This window comes from Athene noctua, chromosome 5, assembly GCF_965140245.1.
Source record: "Athene noctua chromosome 5, bAthNoc1.hap1.1, whole genome shotgun sequence".
Taxonomy (NCBI): Eukaryota; Metazoa; Chordata; class Aves; order Strigiformes; family Strigidae; genus Athene; species Athene noctua.
The window spans coordinates 19,540,026-19,560,986 of NC_134041.1; the positions used below are offsets into that span (position 1 = coordinate 19,540,026).

The window sequence follows — 20,961 nt, forward strand, 5'->3', positions numbered from 1 at the left end:
ATTTGGTTCACTTCTGATGGTCTGCAGTTACTTCTGCAGTTTTCTTCTAAACTAGTCCACATCCATATTTGGATCCTGAGAATTAGACACACGTTTAGATAAAAATGTTAAAGAATATTATGACTCCTTAAAATGTCAACTGGTTCTTTGAAATAATGTTTCACTCTTCAGATCCACACTCAGCTGCTTGTCAACCTGCATTTTTTCAAAAATTTAAATCTATTTTTTTTGAAGTGTTGGTGTTCACTTCTTGGAAAATCCATTTATGCTTCGTTGTTCACATGAACACTGGCTTTTTCTTAGAACTTTAAATTCTGCATATGCATATTGTAGTTTCATATTTATTTACTTTGGTTATTGTACCTTACGCTGTTATTGAACCTTAAATCCTGATCACAGTGTCTCAAGACTGCATATTCCTGTGATCCTAAGGTAGCCAAGATGGACTAATGAAACTGACTTTTATTAGGAGAAAGGATTATATATTATTTTTGTCTTCCTAGAAATAGTAAACAGTTGCATTAAAAAATTGAAGCAAAACAGAAATCAGCATGCTAGAAAATAATCTGTATTTGTGGCCCTTCTCTCCTGCTGCTTTAAACAGTATGTATTTTAGTGTTTTTTCTCATTTTTAACAACTCTGAAAATCTTTCCTTGAAGAGGCTCCTGGGTGGTTGCTTAGCTACAGCATTGTATCCTTTTGAAATAATAACGTGAATTTTAGGAGTTTCCCATTTATTAATAAGCACTGGGGAGCACAGCAGAAATGTAAAGGAAAATGAAACATTGGGAAAGTTACTTAGCAAAGGAGATTATTATTTTTTCTTTTTTACTTGGGTTTATGCATTTTCCAGTCAAAATGTCTGCGTTTAATTCCTACCAGGTAGAATGTTACTGTTATCCCTACCAGGTAGAATGTTGCAACAGGCAGTGGATTCTGGTGATAGCTAGAAGAAGTTCTTGTTTTAACTTCAGTGAGAAAGTTCTTCTAAAATTTGTAGATACTTCTTAAAAAGTCACTGTTTGATGTACATATTGATGTACAAAGGACTTGACTGTCTTAATCACAGTTGTTCTTTCTGGTTGTAGTCTCTTGAGGGTACAGAAAGAGACAAAGGGTCTAAGCTTGCTATTTCCACCTGAACACCCTGCTCATATTTTGGTATATGCTTTGTGACTGAACATAGTCTCACTACTTGTATACCCTTGTACTGTAGAGATAATATGACTTCCAGATAAATTGATTTGAGAAATTGCCCAAGGTTATTTTAGATGAAAGCAGGATTAGCACCCCTATTTTTATGATAAGGTAGTTCATAGTTTTTAACAATCAAGGTTACACATGAACAGTGGGAATGAGATACAAACTGTATGCAAGATTTTGTTCTGTTGAATCTTCTCTTTTTTTTTTTTTTTTTTTTTTTTTTTCCTGTAGCATTGGGGGTGTAAATTGCTTTGTATAGTTCACTTTGCTGCTTTTGGAAAACTGTTTTAGGCTATATTAATAATTAGTTTAAGAAATCAACAGCCAGTTGTCTCAATTACTACTGAAAAGACAGATGGAAGAATTCTATCCACTGGCCAGTTAAAGGACAACTATTAAAGCAGCTCTGCGAGGTTTGCCTTGTTTTATATTTAATTTAATTCTTTGGGTGGATGGTGCCTTGGTTTTGACCAGGAATGGTAAAACAGTTTCACTACAAATTATCATCCCTTTACATGATACAGAAGTTTGAATGAAGTCTATTTCATACCAGTTAAAAACCAGAAGCATTCTTTGCATAATCCAGGTCCACCTCAAGAAGTCTTTTGCAAGCTCAAGGCAAACACTCTGTCTCTTGAACAAAATTATTTGGTTGTGTGCACTTGTTTTGTTGTGGTTTTGTTTTTTTTTTTTTCCATTCTTAAATGAAAGGTATGATTATTTAGAGATGTGCAGGGAAAAAAAATTGCCAGCATCGTGTTGCTTCTGTTTGTTGGTTGTAAAGCAAATAATTGACATGCTTTATTTTTCTGCTGAGATGCTAATTCACACTTAAAAATGTATTCTGATAGTTTAAATGAGAGATGTCATTAACAGGCAATCTGGTCCACAATTTGAACATTACTAGCAAGATTTTGATAAAGTGGTTCTAATGTTTGGAAAATAAGAGAATTTTTGTGAGGATGGGCATTGGTATTTAAATACTGGTCTATTTAATTTAGTAGATATCTCTTTAAATACTGTTTGCTGCTTTTAAAAATAGCAACTGAGATATTTTGCTGCTTTGACCTCAAAAAACTCAAAGGTTGAGAGTCAGCAATTTGAGGAAAATCCTATGTCTTACCTGTTTTTCTTTCGTACAAAAAAGGATTGTTCATTTGCTGTAAAATTACATACTCTCACAGGGAAAGGAAAAGAACTGCAGTAGAGTTATAATTCCAATTTTTCTGTTTCATGGAAAAACACGACAATTTTGAAAATTGCTAGAATAAAAAATGCCACCAATTGAAGGTATGAACATCCAATAAGTGAAAATGAGAAGGAAATTTTTTTTTTTTTAAATGTATCTTTTTGACTTTCAAGAATTTTAAAAAACCTCATTGCTATCAGAAAAACAGTTTTGTAAGTCAAGGCAGAATGCTGTGCTGGAAAAGTTGTGTACTCAGAAGTTTAAAGCAAGGGTTGATGTACAGGAAGATAAGAATTGAAAAAATCAGTGAACATTCTCTTGTCTTACTCTTCCTGTCTGTAAAATTGTGTGACTTCATGTTCATCACGGGATTTGTGGTATTTGTGGCAATATACATAAATGCAAATATTTTGCAGTAGTTTGTGTAAGTAGTGCATGCCTGTGTTATTTATGCTCTAGGGTAGAGTAGGTGATATGGTATGTATGTTTAAGATGCTATTTCTGTGTTGTATGATAAGCAAATGAATTCATACCACCATTCTCAGAAATTGGATTGTGATACTGTATAAAGTGCTGGTTCCATGGATTCTCTTTTAGAGATTTTCTTGGTGTCTAAAGACCTGATGCTTACAACACGGGTGGTAGGGTAAATTGTAACATCTTTCCTGAAAAGAGATTACCTCTTCTCTTCTGGAAATATTCTTACTGAAGATTTGGTGATAACTGTGGTTAAAACCTTTGACCTGTATGTGCAGGTTGTGTGAAAGCTTAATTCAGACATGGAGCTTTGTGCTCATGGGTATAGCATACAGTGTGTGCTGTCTGTATGGATCACACATTTGCTCTTTTCTTGTCTGCCAGCTTGTTTTGCTTGTGTGAAAAGGATGTTAAATAAAGGACTCATTATTTTATGTCTAGTCACTGTGCAATAGGGTTTTTAAAAAACTTTATATTGTTCCAGGTCAAAGTGACTTAAAACTTTGAAAATGTCATAGATACCTGCCTCATGTTATCTAAAGGACCCTTGTAAGATGACAGAGTGAATAGGTCTGTTCCTTGTAGTCATTAAAAAGAAATAGTTTGCTATTGCAGTTTTCTATGTTTATGTCTTCTCAAAAGAGACTCTAAAAGAGCATCTTTTTTTCATTCTTCCTTAATAGAAATCTGGTTAAGAAGTACTGTCCTAAACGTTCACCCAAAGATGAGGAACCCAGGTAAAAATGTGCATTTGAATTCTATGTATAAGAAACGAGGACTACAGTATACTCTGTCCCTTTACAGATTTTTTTTTTTCTTTTTTTAAGATAAAGTATTTAATCAGCTAAGACAACAAAAGAATTGTGCTTGGCTTCTTACAGTTCTGCTGTAATTCTTAAGCATGAAACCTGACTTTACTTCTATTTGTATTTTAAAGTAGTAAACATGACAGGTTGTACTTGCTCTGTTCCAAATTAATCTTTAGCTAGCTGAAAGTTTGACTTGAGTGTACACAAAATTGTCATGGTTTTGGCAAGAAGAGCTCCTAAACTGCTGACTTGCTTTGACTCCAGAGATAAAATAATGACTGTCTAACTGTGGAGGAGCAATTTGTGCTAAACAACTTTGTGATTATTTATAAGAGGTTCTTGTTTCGTTGTCCATGGCCATAGCCATTTTAAAATTTATTTAGAAAAACACAATACTTTTTTTTTTTTCTTTCGGGATAATTCTTACAAAGAAAGAAAGTGGGGAGGTTTCAGGTTGCAGCCAGAGCACATGCTGTGCACAGAGTGCCTGAGAATTCACACTAGGATTTTCTCTAGCTCTTTTGCCTGTTTAAAGATCCTGGACCACAGGGAATGGGATTTCTAGTGCTAGGGTAGCATTTCAATTCCCCAGAGCCAAGCCTATGGAGATGGCAGTATTCCACATTTAAGAGAGAAAGATGTAAATTTTAATGTGGTGCCTGTTTTTTTTTTTTTTCTTTCTTCCCTTCCACACACACTTTCTACCCTTTGCCCCTCCTCTTCCCCCCTTTTTAGTGCCAGCCATAGTGGCACCTTACTTCCAGCCAAGAGGTGGGCAGGCAAACAGGCAGCTGTCTCCAGAGCTGATAGCAAACTTGTTCTGTAGATCATCCATCGGGATGCATATGAGTGGTATGATTGGCATGTTCCACCCTCGAGACTACCAAGCACATCATCTCTGCAGCAAGTTCAGCCTCCGAGCCTAGGGACGTATGTATCCGTTCCCAAGCTCAGGCCTCTCAGTTGGCAGCTTAGGACATACCACTATACTACAGGGCTTTCCAGGTAGTATTTTTCTTCTTTCTTTTCCATCCACAAAAATCCATATTCTTACAAAATGTATTTGAAGAGACATTGCAACATATAGTACATGCTAGGCTTAATGTAGGCTTTCCCCATTTGCATTTCTACTCTAATTCAATTAGCATTAAGATAAGGTTTACTGTAAAATAAGTATGATTTTTTTTTTTTTATTTAACCAGGACTACAGACTTACTAAAAGTCATCCATTTAAAAAAAACTGTCTCACTTTTTGTTTATCTATATTTTTGTGTGTGTCAGGTTTACTTCATGTATTGCCTTTTTTAACATCCTTAATGAGTTGAATGACTACGCAGGACAACGAGAAGTAGTTGCAGAAGAAATGGGACACAGAGTGTATGGAGAATTGATGAGATACTCTCATGATCTAAAAACTGAGAGAAAAATGGTAATTTCTGTATTTTGATTTGATAATAGGATATCGAAATGGATATGTTTTTTTAACAACATGATATATTTGTTTACCCAGTTTATTGAACTTGGCAGCAAAAAGGGTTTTTAATACATTTATAAAGCACATATTTAAAGTTATTCTGTATTTTTATGTACTGTTTTACTAGTTATTAAACCTAAAAATTAATATCTTGGGAGACAGTGCTTGGTAGTAGCTTTTTGGTCAGTGTAATTTTCATCTGTGGTACTGATTTTACATGATTAGTAATGTCTTCCAAAGAGTACTGGTAACTTGTGGCAGATACTGCACATCATAGTGTGTCAACTAGAGCAGGGACTAACTAATAGTAGTAGTACTAAAAAGATATGTAAATTAAACTTATTTGTGGTGTTTTTAGCATCTTCAAGAAGGGCGAAAGGCTCAACAGTATCTGGACATGTGCTGGAAACAGATGGATAATGTGAGTTTGTGTTTAGGATTTTTTTTCTGTCAAACTTAATAATACAGTCTATAAATGGAACTGTTGTCATCTGTCTGGCTTAGACTTTAATGTTTGGCTTTATTATTGAATGTCCAAATCAGAGTTTGTAACATCCGAAATACAGTTCAATGTATTTGTAGTTCCCTGTTTAAAAAAAATCTCCTTTAAACAGCTTCTGTGTGTTCTGTTTGAGCAAAGCCTTGGCTTTTATCCAGTGTAAAGGAATCTGTTTTTATCATGGGTACAGACATCTTTGGTTGCTTCTTTGTGGTCTACTTTTTGTTTAGAGAGTAATTAATAATGAAAATTTATTTATATGAAGATTAAATCTTAAGTCACTCTGTGACTTGAGTTTGAGGGCTCAGCACATGACATCTCTTCAAGAATACTACTATAGACTCTTACATTTTCAGGAGGTAGAATTTCTTTTTAACAGAAATGCAGGAAGTTAATGTCACTAGAACAGATTATAAACTACTTTTTCTTGAGACACATGCTTTTGAAGATGAGAAAACATAAAATTCAGCCAAGTGTGACAAGATGCATTCTGATACTCTGTTGGTTTTATGTCTTAGAAATTTATTATATCTTTGATCCAGATTGTTGTGAAGAATACCAGAGAGGTGAATTTCTATTTTATTGTGGACGCGGATCAGCAATGTCTTCCTTCAGTGTCATGTCAAAAGAGTTTAATTCATGGTCAGAGATTCAGAGTAGAAGCAGATGTGGTAATTTTAGATGCTGTCACCCTTCAGCAAGATAATTACCGGAGTTCACCTCAAATAATCAAGTAAATGCACTGTATTTACTTGAGTGCAAAGTCAGTTTTTTAAATGCATACAGCTTTTAAGGGACACATTAACCTCAGTGGCCTGACTTTGCACTGAAGCAGGAGAGCAGTGTTCACAGAGTCTCTGTTGCCAGTTTGTCTCTAGAGATACTCACTTCTTGAGCTGCAACAGTTTTTCCTACAGCAGTTGTCTTGACAACAGCCACATATATTGAACCTCAAGTACATTGAATACTGTTGTCTGTGCTGCTTATGGCTATGCCAGTTGTTATGAATACTGATGATACTGTATGGATGTGCTGCAGTCTTGTAATGTAGATTGCATTATTAATGCAATTATTAAAAAAAACCAAATCAAACCAAAAAAACTCCCAACAAAACAAAAAAAATCCTCAGGATAACTTCAAAATAATTTACTTGAATTTATTCAATTAAAATTGATCACTGAAGAAGGGAACTTGACAGTTTACTCATACAAGTCCAGGTTTGTCTTCTACCCCTTAACTTTTATTTGGGTTGTTGAAGTCTGGCTAGAAAGAGAGCTTGTCTGTTTATCATTAACTCTGAATCTTCGCAATAGGTTATTTTGTATTTTGATTATCTGATATTTTAATACTATAATTACAGTTGTTTCCTTGCTGGTACTTCAAGGAAGTATGTTTTAAATAGAAAAGTTTAAAATTTTTGAGACTTCATTGCTGTGAGAACAGTGTATTTATTTACAGGTATTTAGTGAATTTAAGATATTTAAATGCAAGCTTTGATATTTAGAATTCAAAATTACTATACAAAACCGAAAGGGGATAGTGGCTGTTGAAGCAGTAAGTTTGTGGCTTTTGTAGAGCAAAAAGAAATTTGAGAGAGAATGCAGAGAGGCAGAGAAGGCACAGCAAAGCTACGAAAGACTGGACAATGACACTAATGCAACAAAGGCAGATGTTGAGAAGGTAAGAGTGGTACCATTTCTTTACTTTCTCTTTATTACAAAAAATACTTGCATGTTTATCATCAGTACTAGAACAACATTATTTGAGTGTATAAAATCATGTATAAAATCTGCTTGCTTATGTACACAATTGAAGTTACAGTAAAATACAAGACAGCACAGAGAGGGTGTATGCTGCATTAGTCTTGGGATGATGCTGTTGAGATGATGACTATCTTCCTTAAACAGGCATGCTCACTGGTTTTGGTACCTTGTGGTATATATGTTCAGTCACTTCTATGTTTTTTAGGATATGCGTTTAGTGATGTGGCTAAGGGAGGCAAAGTCATCGTTGCTCTCTTTGTATATAACCAGTTAGGGCTGTAGTATACATGAAGTCTCACATTCTTTTTATTTCAATTATAAGGGTATCAGTTTTGATGATTTGTGATTAGTGTTTTTGCATAGTTGGTAAAATAAATTAAAATAATCCTGTATGTCATTGAAAAGCACAAGACATGTTTGATCTGATAACACTTTCCTACTAGGCTAAGCAACAGTTAAACCTGCGCACACATATGGCTGATGAAAACAAAAATGAATATGCTGCACAACTACAGAATTTTAATGGGGAACAGCACAAACACTACTACATTGTCATTCCTCAGATTTATAAGGTAAATTAATTCACAGAGAAAGTATGTCTGATCTTCTAAGGGAGAAGTAGATTTTAAAATTTAAAACTTTGGGAAGTGGATAATTTTATCAAGAAATTAGCATAATCTTGATACAGGCTGTGTTTTATGAGACAGTAATTATGCTTAGACTTGTAATGAAAATATTTAATTGCATTTTCTGTGAAGATTTTATATTTCATAGACTACTTAAGTATTGTTGAAGAGATAGGGCAAAATGAGCATTTGAGACATGGGTGAGAAGAAATATTTTTAAAAATCTACTAAGTTTTGATTACTAGTTCTCTTGACATTTGTGTGTGTGAATGGTTTGACTCTGGCAGAGATGGAGGAAAGCATTATAGTTAATGGTGGCTATGTAGTTTAACATATCTCATGTACAGGTATAAAATGTGGGTGGATTGGAGACAGAAGCACTCCCCCAACCCTGAATTGGTTATTGCTTCATCAGTATTACTAGCAATCCACAGAACTCTCTAAAATAATAAAAAAGTTAAAGGTCAAATTAGATCAATACTTTGCATCTGAAAAGGGGATTTCTCAAGGTGCTTCACATAACTGTTAAATTGTGGGTTGATTTAAGATTTTTTTTAAAACAGAGAGACTGCAAAACTAGTTTAAAGGAAAATAGTTGTGGGACATCAGGTGAGGGAGGGTTCAGAAGTGTATTGACACATACATTCAGCCATTTGGGAGAATACTGTGACTGTACAAACTGATTCTGAGACATGGAGTGAGGAAATGGAAAGTGAAAACAGACTTTATTTGAAAATATACCAACTTTAAGAATGCTTGATATTTTTCAGAAGAACAAGGGAGTTCATATTTTTTAAAAATACATATTGGAAGGTCTAGGATTCACAGAAGAAAATTACCTTGGCTTATTAAAGAATTTTCTAATATTCTAACTGCAGTAGGTCTGACATTAGCACACTGATGGAGGAATTGCAGTCAACTCCCAGGAGAAACAGTTCAATCATCTTTGTAGCTTGGATCAGAGTTTTGGTTTATTGCCTTTATTTCTCTAGGATTAAAATTAATCATCGTTCTAAGATATTACTTCTGGTTTTTGAAATCTTTAAGAGCAGAAAGGACTAGTCCTACTTGCTTTCGGATTAACATTTTTATTATTTCCTTGCAAGTGTTTGGTAACATTGTATGGGATAACCTTGGGAGAGGGATTTAGCATTGATAAGTTGTTGCTTTGTTTGGGAGAGATGAAATTGGATGCTGTTTGAGACATCTGCCTTTGTTAGGGTAGATACAAGAAAGATCCAACTTCTTATCCCCTTTTTGATAACTTATTGATGTATGTACTATTGCTTTTTTGTTTTCTTTTGTTTTTTTTTTTCCATCTACAATTAGCGAAAGGCTGTTATCTTAATAGTATTTCTCTTTGATTTGTTCTTTTTGTTGTGTTCCAGTAGACTTTTATGTAATGGTATTCTTTTCTTTATTTTCTTGCTCACTTCTAAAGGAAATGGTTTGTATTTCAAATCAGAGAGCATGTCTAAACAGCATATAATTTTATTATTTCTAATTTTTCCTACTTTTTAAAATCGTTGATATTTATTGGAAAGTATAAAAATAAAAGGAAGATAGAGATATTTATCACTACAGATAAATTATTTGGAACTAGGAGGAGAGTGAGGAGGTGTAGAACTTAGTAGAATTTCTTTACTGTTTTGAGTTTTGCATGAAACAAATATTTTAAACTAAATAGGTGGCTGTAGACACTGTACATGTTCTTAAAAGAAGAATAAGGAAAAGAAAGTTCTGCCTTTACATAATTTAAAAAAATCAAATAGTATCACCTCTTCATAATTAATGTTCTGGGCATCTTAAGTCTGTGTCTGAAAGGACTTGATTTTTTAACTTAAGTAAGTTCCGTTTTGTTAAGCAAATAAAATTACCGGGAAAGCACAGAAATTCTGTACTACACTGGTGGCCACAGTAACTGCATACATCAGGGTAGGGTGAAAGATATCTGTGATTAAAAGCTTTATTTTATCTTACTTTGTGCTTGCAGCAACTTCAAGAAATGGATGAAAGAAGGACTATCAAACTTAGTGAATGTTACAAAGGCTTTGCTGACTCTGAGCGCAAGGTTATTCCGATTATCTCTAAATGTTTAGAAGGGATGATCCTTGCAGCAAAATCAGTTGATGAACATAGAGTAAGTAGAATTGAGTGATTTTTTAATGTGCATGAGCAATTTAACTGATATGGAAGTTGTGGAGATGGGAAAAGATGGACTTACGCTGTACATTTGTATTTCTGTTGTTAAATATTTGTCTGCTTGGTAAGTGTTGTTGACTTCAGTTTTAGCCTAAATGATCACTTCCACTGTCGGTGTCTGTTCTCTGCCTGTTTTATAGCTTGCTTGTGATCTGAAGATCTTTGACACTTTCTCACTGTATGGGATTTTGGACACATTGTTTTGGTTATCCTGAAACACCCTAGAATACCAACGTGGTTGGTATTTTCTCCAGTATGTAGTATTAAATGACATAAAGGGTGTTTGCTTAACCAGGTACCATTCTGTGTCCTGTTTGTTTGCAGCTATTGGCACTTCTTTCTTACTCCTTCTAATACGTGTTCTTCCCTGTTACATCGTACCACATGTAGTTTCTTAGTGTTATCTTTATTTCAGAAGCTGGAGTAGTAGTTTGGCCCTAAAATATGTCCTGTTTTAAATTTGTGATAACACTTGGGGAGCGTTTGCTGGGTTCTGAATAGCAGGGTATGCTTGGATCTATGCTCATGGTAACACTGCTGAGAAAAAAACACATATGTTATCTTAATGTGATCTATGCAAACGCATGCATTTTGAGCTTGCTCTCAATTTCCCATCTGTCCATTTCTGCAAATAAAAGGAAAATTTGTCACTGTGTTTTTCTCTCTTTGGTTCTTGATGGGTTTGCTTGTTCTGCTTTTTAAACTCCTTAATGTCCTATGTTTAGGACTCTCAACTAGTGATAGACTGCTTCAAATCTGGTTTTGAACCTCCTGGAGATTTTCCATTTGAAGATTACAGTCAGAATATTTACAGAACTATCTCTGATGGAACCATCAGTACACCAAAGCAGGAAGGAATGAGAATTGATTCAAAAACTACAGTGGGCAAGGCTAAAGGAAAGCTGTGGCTATTTGGAAAGAAGCCAAAGGTAACAATTAAGAAATTACTATTTGGAAAATTAAAATGTGAAGATCTAGAGTGCATGAAAGCAGCAATTTATTTATGTTAAAATAACCTTCCCCTTGCCTGCCACTGTCTTAAGAAATATGTGTAAGGAGATCTGAAGGTTTGAGTAGGGTTGGATACTTCTCTTATTAGAAATCAGAAGTTTTCCAATTTTTCTTCCAGTGATTTGTGTCTGGGCATGTCTTTCATAGTTATTTGATAAAAGTAGTCTCCCGTTTCTGTAACTTTTCTAAGTTTCTGTAAAGATTTTGTGCAATTGCATAGAAAAGGTGTTACTTATGAATGTAAAAATAAGGGGAGCGGGAAGTATGCTTTGGAATGGGGCAGACTTCAGATCTCTCTTTTATTTTACAAAAATCAACCTCCTTCTAAATGTCACATTTTGTAGATGTGTATGTATAGGAGTGTTTTATAGAATTTTTTTTTTTTTTTTTATTCTACCTGCTCCTAGTTTTGAAAACTTCTGAGGTTTGTCTGAAAACATTAAAGTTTATAATATCTCATTGATAAAAAACATGCTGTTAAAGCTCCATACAGGTAAATGTCACAGAAGAAATATTACTATGAAATAGGTAAAAATATTCCTCTGTTCAAGAAAAAATTGAAAGCAGAGAAATTACTCCTTTTTTGTATTATTATGTGAGTTTCACTTAACACTTTCTGTGCAAGATGCCTTCATGGATCAACGAAAAAGGTTATCAATACATGTATCAGCTATATATATGAATAATGAAGTGTATACATATTTAAATTTTATGCTAGATCTTTATTTAGTACTGGTGCATATCAGTGAGTGAGTCATTTTAATGATTCCTGCAAAATTCTGTGAGGTTATCTTAATGTTTCAAGTCAGTTTCTGCCATTTATTACAGGAAACTATTCTTAGAGCTTGTTAGTGGTAGGATTTATTTTCCACCTGATAGTATTCCAAGAAAGGAGATTTTTCCAGAAAGAAAGGATATAGCTGATTCCCTCCTCAGTATATTACGTAATTGCAGCTGTGTATTAAAATGATTGTTTACTTTTCATGCAGTATAATTAATGATTGGCAATAGTTTTAATCATTAATGCATTAGCATATTTATTGCATTTGGCTGTAGAGGTGGGTGAGATTCAGCCTGTTCTGAAACTAGATCTTGATTACCAGTTTGACAGGACATCTTTCTGAGAATTTGGAGAGGGAAGCTCTGAAAATCTGCATTGGTTTTCAGTCTGGATGTTGGCATTTACTGTAGTTTTCAGAAATTCCTTAGCATGATGATGACTAAAGCAAGCTGACAGGACTTCCTCTACTCTTTCTTCTCCCCAGTTCATTCTCTGTGTGTAGCATTCAGAGAGTCAGCCTTACTGTGTCCTGTGTGGGATCGCAGATACACGTATGTGTATACATACTTGCATGCATCTCTTCCGTAAGGACCTTGGAGGAAATGGAAGATTATGTCCCTTTTTTTTCACCTGTTTCTGGGGAGGATGGAGGGGCAGTCTAAGCAACTGGGAGCATACTATTTAATTCTAAATACTATTTACATGTTTTAATATATATTCTTAAATTAGCTTATATAAAAATATGCTGATTTATTATAGATGGGGTATTCACAGTTGCCTTTGGGCCTTCATTTAGCTGAAATGTTGGCTGTCTTGACTTCCAGATATGCATTCACCTGTTTTTGATGTGAAAGGCATACAAGTCTTTTGGAAAGGGAGTGAGTTGTGCAACAGAGGGAATGGTACAGAAAAATCAAACTGGGAAAAAATAGCAGAGGTATGCGAAGCATATGAAAAGTGAGAGAAGCGATTTGAAAGAAGTGGAGGAAGAAGTGGAGAAAGTTCTCATGGTGATATTGATGAAGATGCTATGCAGTTGATGTGTCAGGTCCGCTTGACTACAGAGATTGATTAGACTTTTTGGTTTAGTCATTCTCTGTAGATGTACCTAATATTTCTATTTTAGCTTACCTGGTAGGGTACATCAAAACGTAGGAAGAACCTGTGAGCAGGAATGCCCAAGCTTCCAGAACTGCTGGAACTAAAGTTGGGAAAAACAAAACTTCCTGTTTTAAGAAAAGAGGCAGACAACTTGGGGATCTTTTTAGGATCCTGTGGAAGTGTTGAGTCTAAAGCTTTTTTTTTTAATATTCCTTCATTCTCTGCACCAACTTGTAACTGAAGATTAATTCATGACAGGAACCTTTTAAAACCAAAAACCGTTATAGTGTAAATGTGTCTGGAACGTTACAAGCTGTTTCTGTGTTGGATGGAAATTTTATTTTTGTAAGACAGAATTTTCATTTTAAAATCACTTTGAACATTTGGCTTATTTATTGCTTTCTTTATTTCCACATTAGCCACAATCCCCACCCCTAACCCCTACTAGTTTATACACATCCAGTACTCCTAATGGGTCCCAGTACCCCATATTCTCCATTGAACCAGTGCATTATTGCATGAGTGACATAAAAACAGGGAAGCCCAGAATTCCTTCTTTCAGAAGCCTCAAAAGAGGGGTAAGTTTGATAACAGTTAAAATGCATGATGGGCTATGAACAGTGTGGTTGTGATGTGGCTTTTCTGATGCTCTTCACCCTCATTATAAGGCTTACTTTGTTAAAAGTAACACTTTAGCTGTAAGGTCGCTCTCAGGATACTTTGTCTCATCTTATACAGAAGTTACCAACAGGTTAAAAATAAAATAAAATAGAATACTTTTTATTGCATTCCAAATACTTGTGCCTAAAAGAAAGGTGTTATAAAGAGGGTGCTCAGCATGTGTTTGATACCTTTCTTCATTGTTGTTCACATTCACAAATGTTTTCCTACCATCGTGTGGCATATTTTTGCAGTAATTTATCATTTGGTATACAGTCACCACAAAAACCATCTGACAGATCAGATGTTGTCTTTGTTGACTTTTAATTGAATTAATAGTAGTTGACTATGAGACATTGAACTAAGAAGGGAGAAATTTTCTTTCATACATCAAATGCTGTAGCACGGGGTGCTTGCAGATTTTGAAATACTGATTTTTGAAACATTACCATTTGAATGCATTTTCTGATTAATAAATTGTTCTTGTTTGCCCAAGGTATTTTTTGGGTAAAATTATTGTAAAATTACTACCAGATGCCACCTTCCGAGACTTACCAATTCAATTACTAATTTATAGTGGCATATTCTACAAATAGAATTTGTTTGGAAGACAATAAAGGGGAAACGTTAAGTGGTTTCCTAGCAACATTTGTACTAGTGATAAATGTACTGGCACTTTTCTGTTATGTCAGTGAAGCATAGGCTGCCCAGTTTATATACATTTTATGGTATTTATTGATCCAAATAATGAGAGAATTGGATGCATTTGATTATATATAATTCATGATTTTCTGATATTTGAAAACAGTATCGACTTGCTGTCTTATGTGCATGAAGAATGGTTGACAACTGGTGACATAATATGGAGATCAATTACAATAATGTTATATTGCTGTAAAGTTATGATTTATAGGCTCCCTTTCTGTCATTTTGAAACAGAATGAGTTACACTTAAAACTTACTTATCTTTAAGTCATGTTGTGGCATCTTATTTCAGGCCCTCCAGATATCCTGGAAATACCCTTTCTACCACCACCATTTTTTAGAAAATTCTTGTGGTCCTTTACGTATTTATGGAGGACAGTTTCTCCTTTCCCCTTCTGAGTCACTTGTATCATTATTTCTTCTGGTCGTGAAGGTCATGTTCCTTCTGGAATACTCAGCAAGGAACTAACCGGATAAGATAGTTGTTGAAATGGCGCAGGTCTGATAACACCTCTTTTTTGTTGATCACTAAATATATTGACTCCTGGTTTACAACTCACCACCTTGTAATATCAGCAGTTCTAGAACGTTTTACTGAAGCAAAATATAATCTCCTAACAACTACCTAGTGCTAGTGGAAAATGAAACCATATTTTTATTTTTTTATTCTTATACTTCATTGTTCATGTTGTAAAATTGAATGCATTTAATATAGAATAAATAGTATTCTATATAATTAGCAAGCATCACTAGTATCCTACAAATCTGGATTAACTGAAATACCCCAGAGTATTAAATAGTTAATCTCTCTAAATCTTCAGGATGAACATTTAATTTTTATATATTTTTAAATTCCTTGCAAGCATTTGAACAGATGTCACTATCACATATTGAGTGCCTTTTCAGCTGAAATGTAGACTGTAATTCTAATAGATCTTTTTATCTCATTGATCAATCTTATCTGTTATAATACATCTTGATTCAATGCTTAATAGTTGCTAGTACATGATGCTGTTTTCCAGTTTTGTCCCTGGAAAAGGATGTCCAAGTGGAATTGACATGCAGAACTACCAAATGGTATTTAATTTGCTCCTGCTCTACTGAGGTTTATCCCTGAGTTGGCATATATCAGACACTAAGCATACTGGTGGTTTTGTTTAATGTGCCCTGTATCAGATTTCACTCAAGGCGCTGGGGATCACAGAACCAGACTGCCCTCATTCTGTGGTTCATGCATTAGATTTTCCTATCGTGATGTATAGCGAAAGCAGCAAACAGTAGCTGTAGAATAGGTTATTGGATTCTAAGTGTGAACAAGTGTAACTTGTTTTATTAGTACTACAATTAAATGCTGCTTATTTTCCTTTGAAACCTGAACATTTCCAGATAGTGTTAGTGCTTATGAGAAGTCTTTGCTCAATGCCACTTGAGGCGTTGTCAACAATGATACGTAAACCTTGTATTTTCTTGGAAGACTCTTTCTAAAGGGAACAAGTTTATTCTGTAGCCGTTTTACATCTTTGGACTTTATTGAGGTTTCTACCAACGTATCATTTGTGAAGGCGCTTTCCTTATTGCTAGAAATTCCAATTTTGTGTGTGCCCCAACGAACAGCCTTAACAATTATTGAGTGTCATAAATGATGTTGGAGATACACATCTAAGTTGCTTGGCCTTTCTCTGGAGGGTTCTCTGAAGTCACTGAAATCATGGAAGGTCTTCAGAATACTGTGAATGTTAAACCCAAGATGTGACACCCGACATCCCATGTTTCATTTGCTTCCTCTAAGGATAAAGTCTTTGCTCCTTAAATATTTTTATCTCGACTAAACCATTCTCTAGGATAGCAGCAATGACCCAAATGTTATTTTCAGAAAGAAAAATTACTGACCTCTAAGCTTCAGAAAGATATATTTTTCTTATTGTAGTTCTACTGTGAGAATATAGTAAATACATTGTAAAAATTACATTTGTAAAAGTGATGGTAGTGGATTGTTAGCTATAATTAACAAATTACTTGCATATGGCTGACCAGCCCTTCATCATCATCAAATTCTGCTATTTTGTGCAGTGTTGGCTGTGTGTTTGTTTCTTTTCCTACTTCCTTGAGTATATTACTCAAAACACTAAAATTCAAAAGTACCTTAATTAAGCTGTGTATTAGAATTCCATGTTACACTACCCATTATCACCTAGTAATTATTAAAATCAGTAATTCTTGAAGCAGAAGAGCATTTCTGATTATTGTATTGCTTTTCTTGTGCTCATAGCAGAATGTTTTTTTATAAATTAAAATTTTAATCCTTAAGTAATATTTAAAGATACATTTTTAGGCATTAATCATTTTCGTAACTGGTCGTTGCATGTGAATAATTTCCCGTTTCTTTCTGTTTTCAAATGAACTGTGCAGTGGTCGGTGAAGATGGTAAGCCCGTGTGCTGATCTGTCTGCTGTACTTCTGCTAAGATAGCATGAAAGTAATCTTTTGAAAGTGTTTCCATATCATATCTGCTTTAATTCAGGTGCTGAAATACATCGTCAGATTTTCCACTCATATACACAGTCTTAATCATCCATGCTTAATGTGAGATAATTAGACTTGTGATCTGGCTGCAACTAAACCTGTGATTTTGGAATTTTAGGGTTGACCAGTATTCAAGAGTTAGTCATGATGGAAATACTTGGTGATTTCTCTTTGTCAGGAAAATTGTTAAAGCAGCATAACATAGGTATATGAAAAGATTACAATACTGAACACTGCAAAATTAACTCCTTTGAATGTAATCCAAAAAATGGCAGGGGAATGATCCTTTATGCTTAGGAATATTAGAAACCTGTTATATTAAATGAAAACCACAACTTAATCGATATTGTTGTTTTGCAGAGTAAACCAGTAAAAACTCACAAAAAGACCTCATTTCTTTTGATTACTGCCGTAGGATACTCTGGTTTTAACTGACCTGGAAGGAAGAATGATACAGAGAATGTGATTGTCTCTTTGGTTTTTTTGTACTGTGTAAAAGCACCTGAAAGGATTTTAATTATTTTTTTCCCCTCCAGAAAGAAACACTTCTGCTTTATTCTGGAAACATCCTATCTTGATTTCCCTGCTTTTATAGTGCCTTGTATTCCCTTCTTAAAAAGCAGTGAGATTATGATTTTACAAGTGCAAAAGAAACAAGTTGAGGGGCAAGAAGATCTTAAGAGGGGGTATCGGAAAATTGGCACCTGAGCCTAAGGCTCTTGTGTCAAAATCTTGACAGTCCAATTTGTCAAGTTTCTTCTTGACAAAAGAAATGCTGTCCGGTTTGGTTTGCTTCCAGGGAGGGTTACTGTAATGGCAAGTGGGTTTCTTGTGCTAAAACCAACCTTCTTAGGCAACGAGGACACAAGTATTGTAACTTAACTTCTGTAACTAAGATGTGTACCATATTTCCTTCTTTACACTGTTGGTGACTGTCACCTTGAGGGAAGAGTTTTCACAACAAACTCACAAGATAGGTAAAAAATCTCTTCCCATGCTTTTTACACCCAAGTGTGGTTATAATCTTGGCAGAAGTTTGCAATCAAACCCTTGCAGGTTTAGGCTCATAATGAGAGATGGTCTTAAGATTTTAAAAATAATAATTTGGAAAGTAAGAGGTTTTTCCCCTCCCTGTAACAGTAGCTTTTATAATGAAAAAGGTGACTTGGAATTTTTGAGCAAGTTTTGATTCAGGTTAACAAATTTTGATGTTGTAAAGGCTTTTTCTGTGCTCTACGAACTAGTTTTACTTGAGGCAAAAATGCATCAGAACTTTCTAAGTTTTAACATGTTTTCTAGCAAGATTGCTGAACTTCTGGAAGAGAACCAGATAATAGTACTTTGGAGTGCAGAGCCAAAACACAAAATTTTTCTTTTGATAGCATCCAAATTGCCATAGAACACTTACACCAGAGAAAGAATCAATTATATATATTATTTTATTATTATATACACATCTCAGATTTTTGTTCTGACTGAAATTACTCTGTGGTAATTAATTCTGTCCTTTCTAAAACTGCTTTAATTGCAGTGGATATAACAGGAGGTACATGGCTCAGCTTTTCAGAAAAATAGTGAAGTCTACAAATTTGAATTACATCTGTAAGCCAGCTGTTACAGAAGGCAGAAAGAACCCTGAATGAATGACTACGATCTGGCAGCAAGAATGTGCATTTTTTCTGTTGCGGTCTTTTATAGAGCTGTGTGTCAAGTAGAGTTTTTAAGGAGGTCCATCCTGCTTCCAGTGAACACTGTCCGTGTGTGGGTATGTCACTTCAGCTGTCCAGGTATGTGCCTGTTACTTGTCTAATAGTATTTCTACTTGCAGGGCCCTGCACTAGAAGACTTCAGCCATCTCCCACCAGAACAAAGACGCAAGAAGCTGCAACAGAGGATCGATGAACTTAACAGAGAACTACAGAAGGAAACAGACCAAAAGTGAATGCATTTTTTTGAGTTTTGTCATGGTTCTCTCTGTTTCTTTTGAAGTGCTGTGCCTAAGCCAACAGTGCTCTGAAGCCAGGAGAGAATATACTAGTCCAGGCTATTACAAAGCATTTTTTTGTTCATGGTTTATGGTACAAAATTCTGTTAGCATTGCTTCCTTCTGCTTTACTACAGTATGCGTTTCCATCCTAACATTGCATAGGAAACATTGGATCTAAAAGCATGCATTAAAAAAAAACAAAAACAAAAACGTGTAGGTCTGTTGAGCAAGAGAGCTGCAACTTGGTGCATTACGAAAAGAACATTATTAGTAAGGAGGAAATTGTGTATAACAAATGATACCAGAAACAGTATTGAGACTAGATAGGGAACAGTCGGCAGCTGGAGTCCTTTTGTGGCTGTGCACGACACAAGAAAGGAAGGCAGAGGTCTGAGATGACAGAATGGAACAAGGATTTAGGCATGGTGTGGGGAGCAGTAGTTCCTCATGTCTGTGCTTAGTGTCTAATCAGGGGTCAGGATCTCATACACATAAGTGTTGTTTTAGATTTAACGAATCAGTACTGATGTATGTAATTTCTATAATTATTATTGGATTTTGTATGTTTGTAGAGATGCTCTCATCAAGATGAAGGACGTTTATGAGAAAAATCCCCAGATGGGTGATCCAGGCAGTTTGCAACCAAAACTAACTGAGACTATGAGCAACATGGACCGTCTTCGGATGGAAATACACAAGAATGAGGTTAAACTCTAAAACAATTCCTTGGAAAATGTAAATGAGTGGTAAAATTGTAGTTTGTCATATGGGTTATAACTACAGCACCCAGAAAAATTACTTAAGAAAGCATTCCCCATACAATTTTTTGGTGGGATGCAATATTTTCAAGTATGTTCATGGAACGAGAATAAGGATGTACATTATTAAAGATGTAAACTGTTTGGAAGAATTCCTTATTAATAACTTACTTGTAAAATCACATGTGATTAAAAATTTTTTTTTTCCTTAAGACTAGTATGGAGTATAGGCTAAGCAGGAAGGATAGGCTTAAGCTTCATGTGAAGTTATTCTGAGACTTCACATGTGAATACAAGTCTGTGTGGCTGTGTACAGATAAGTGCATTTGTTAAATGGTATTTTCTGGTTTAGAATCAAATTTTCTTTGACACAGTATTTGTCTCTTTTCCCCCCAAGGCCTGGCTCTCTGAAGTTGAAGGTAAAGTAGCGGCCAGAAGCGACAGGCGGCACAGCAGTGATATCAACCACCTTGTGACCCAGGGCAGAGAGAGGTCACTATTCTGTCCCTACTGCTTTTATACCTTATGCTAGAATTGGTGCATTTCTGATAGTTAACAGGTGATGGTTGTTACTTATCCTCCAAAAGGTTATGTCCTTCTAAAGGCAAATCTTCCTGGTTCTGAATTCTGAAGGTCACTTCATGTCATGGTAATATAAAAACCCATCTAATCGAAACACCTGCTCATTAAATAGCAGTGTCTTTTAAAGCTATCTTACTCCATTGTGAGACAAGTATGTCAAATTTGTTTGGTTTTGCCGCAGAATTCAGTCCAAGCCTTTGTTAGATCAGTATTTTTAGAAAATCACCTCCAGCAGTAAAGACAAAAACTGCTAATGGGCATTCCCAGAGCACTGCCCCCAGCCTGCCCTCTCTGTGATGCACGTTATGTTCTGAGCTTTATTGCTAAGAACTCCTCAGAGTCCTCACACTCCCATCGTTGCATTGTAGCCCGGAGGGAAGTTACACAGATGATGCCAATCAGGAGGTTCGAGGCCCACCACAGCAGCATGCACATCCCAGTGAGTTTGATGATGAGTTTGAAGACGATGATCCACTACCGGCTATAGGACACTGCAAGGCAATATATCCGTTTGATGGTAAGGTTAACAACAGGCACGGGGATTGACGGTCATGGATTATTTGTTCTAGAGAAGACAGGTAAAATGATTTAAAAGTAAATGAACTGTATG

The 20,961-nt window shown here is 35.2% G+C and overlaps 1 protein-coding gene across 3 annotated transcripts in view; it reads left to right on the forward strand.

Annotated features, from left to right (window-relative positions):
- Window positions 1-20,961, forward strand: part of FNBP1L (formin binding protein 1 like) — a 57,302-nt gene that overhangs the window by 32,611 nt on the left and 3,730 nt on the right. The window contains exons 3-15 of one of the 3 annotated variants that reach the window (XM_074906582.1): window positions 3,554-3,607; window positions 4,961-5,108; window positions 5,512-5,574; window positions 7,228-7,332; window positions 7,859-7,987; window positions 10,035-10,181; window positions 10,969-11,172; window positions 13,556-13,714; window positions 16,911-16,925; window positions 18,853-18,962; window positions 19,584-19,716; window positions 20,167-20,261; window positions 20,720-20,868. In XM_074906582.1, coding sequence (XP_074762683.1) covers window positions 3,554-3,607; window positions 4,961-5,108; window positions 5,512-5,574; window positions 7,228-7,332; window positions 7,859-7,987; window positions 10,035-10,181; window positions 10,969-11,172; window positions 13,556-13,714; window positions 16,911-16,925; window positions 18,853-18,962; window positions 19,584-19,716; window positions 20,167-20,261; window positions 20,720-20,868 — 1,511 coding nt within the window. Of the gene's footprint in view, window positions 1-3,553; window positions 3,608-4,414; window positions 4,685-4,960; window positions 5,109-5,511; window positions 5,575-7,227; window positions 7,333-7,858; window positions 7,988-10,034; window positions 10,182-10,968; window positions 11,173-13,555; window positions 13,715-16,910; window positions 16,926-18,852; window positions 18,963-19,583; window positions 19,717-20,166; window positions 20,262-20,719; window positions 20,869-20,961 lie in introns of all 3 variants that reach the window. The other 2 variants (XM_074906584.1, XM_074906583.1) reach the window with 2 other exon arrangements.